This window comes from Coregonus lavaretus (assembly GCF_964263955.1).
Source record: "Coregonus lavaretus genome assembly, chromosome: 28".
NCBI lineage: Eukaryota > Metazoa > Chordata > Actinopteri > Salmoniformes > Salmonidae > Coregonus > Coregonus lavaretus.
In genome coordinates, this window is record NC_140015.1 from 5,980,874 (window position 1) to 5,982,500 (window position 1,627).

Here is a 1,627-nt window from a genome sequence, read left to right on the forward strand (position 1 = left end):
AAAAAATGCATGTCTTGTATGCGCTCCAGGAACACAGCGCATGTGCATGGGAGATAGTGGGAGCGGAGGTTCGCTACAAAATTGTGCAGTTTTAAAAATCCCTCCCAAATTCATTCACTTTAACTCTTAATTTAGTGAGACGCTTTCACTTTTTGTACATCCTTTCAATCGTCACTATTTAAGTTAATCCGCAGATATGGGATCAGAACACAAACCACATTCTAATTGGAGGAAATGTGCAATATACTGGCAACACGTGAGTCAACAATATGCTATCATTTGATCAATGCTTCAGGCTTCATTGAATGAATCATTTTCAGAAATATATTCAACTAACACTGATCATCTGCTACAGGTCGTCTAACTACCCTGAGAATGGCACTTCAGACTATCACTTGGATGAGCGCCTTCCTCTGCCTCGCACAAGTTTGCTCCATGCCCATGCCTTGCCAGCTACAAGGCCAGCTGGTGCGAACAACCCACAACCTACTGAGAGACATGGTACATTTTTTAAATTACTTTTGACTTGAGGTGTATTATCCAACTATGTTTAACTGAATAGCTCAACGTGAATACTGTGTTTTCGCTTTCTTTCAGGGGGGTCATTTTCCTCTGGAGTGCCTGCAGCACAATGTCTTCCTGGCATTCCCAGCCGCCGCATTTGCAACCGGCGCGCCACAGGTAAGGGAAAGCGCGCATATCCAAGGGTTCTTTACAGCATGAAAGAGTTTTTTGCAATCGTTAGGATTAGAAAGTAGAAAACTTTAAACTGCCATTTATGTTATTTGAAATTATTGTTGTTGTCCGTTTCAGTTGAGCAGCAGCGGTGCTAAGGCTATTTATGATACATTGAAGAACATCGACTCATTGTTTGGAGCTGACGACCTGCCCACTAAGTGGGACCAACAGAAGTTGGAGAATTTTCAGAATATTATATACCGCCAGATTGAAGAGAGCAAATGTGTGAGTTGCTATGCCAACACAGATAGCTTAACTGTTTAATTGTGGTATGGTGGCATTTTAATTATTATTCATCGCCTGCCTCTTTCTTTCTGGCAGATGATGGGCAGTGTGGATACAAGTGATTATCCCATCAGGGCAGAGGGACTGAATGCATACTTTGGGCACATTGCAGCAGTCCTAAAAGAAAAGGTAGGCTATAGGGTAAAAACAAAGACACATTGTTTTGATACATCTCTACATTGGACAATATTACGCTATATTGCCCTAACAGTTTATTTGTATTTTCACAGAATTTCAGTTACTGCGCCTGGGAAGTGGTTCGAAAAGAGCTCCTGTACACCCTACAGTTCATTCTGGAACACAACTCTGATAGCCTTTTGTGGTCCAACAGAATATGAATTTGAACGTGCAGAATTGATTTACATACTGTACTTGATTTTGATTGCCTACCATTGTACAATTATGTAATGTGTGATGTCAAACTGCAATATTATACATGTATGTATTTATTTATTTATCAAGGTTATTTATTTATGTAGGCCTATTTATAAATGTATTCATTTATCTCTTTGAAAATCGAATAAACTTTTTCTACTTTTAAATATTATTAATCTGAGTGCTCATTCTGTTGGCAAGTCTGTCGGTGTGTGAACATTCAGATTTG

The 1,627-nt window shown here is 39.5% G+C and overlaps 1 protein-coding gene across 1 annotated transcript; it reads left to right on the forward strand.

The window, feature by feature from the left end:
• Nucleotides 1-375: 375 nt before the first annotated feature.
• LOC311103844 (interferon alpha-7-like) lies at nt 376-1,361 on the forward strand (the record flags this gene model as incomplete). Its single annotated transcript, XM_084145482.1, has 5 exons — nt 376-501; nt 598-681; nt 814-963; nt 1,060-1,152; nt 1,254-1,361. The coding sequence occupies 5 exons, from the start codon at nt 376-378 to the stop codon at nt 1,359-1,361; spliced, it is 561 nt and encodes a 186-aa protein (XP_084001608.1).
• Nucleotides 1,362-1,627: the final 266 nt, after the last annotated feature.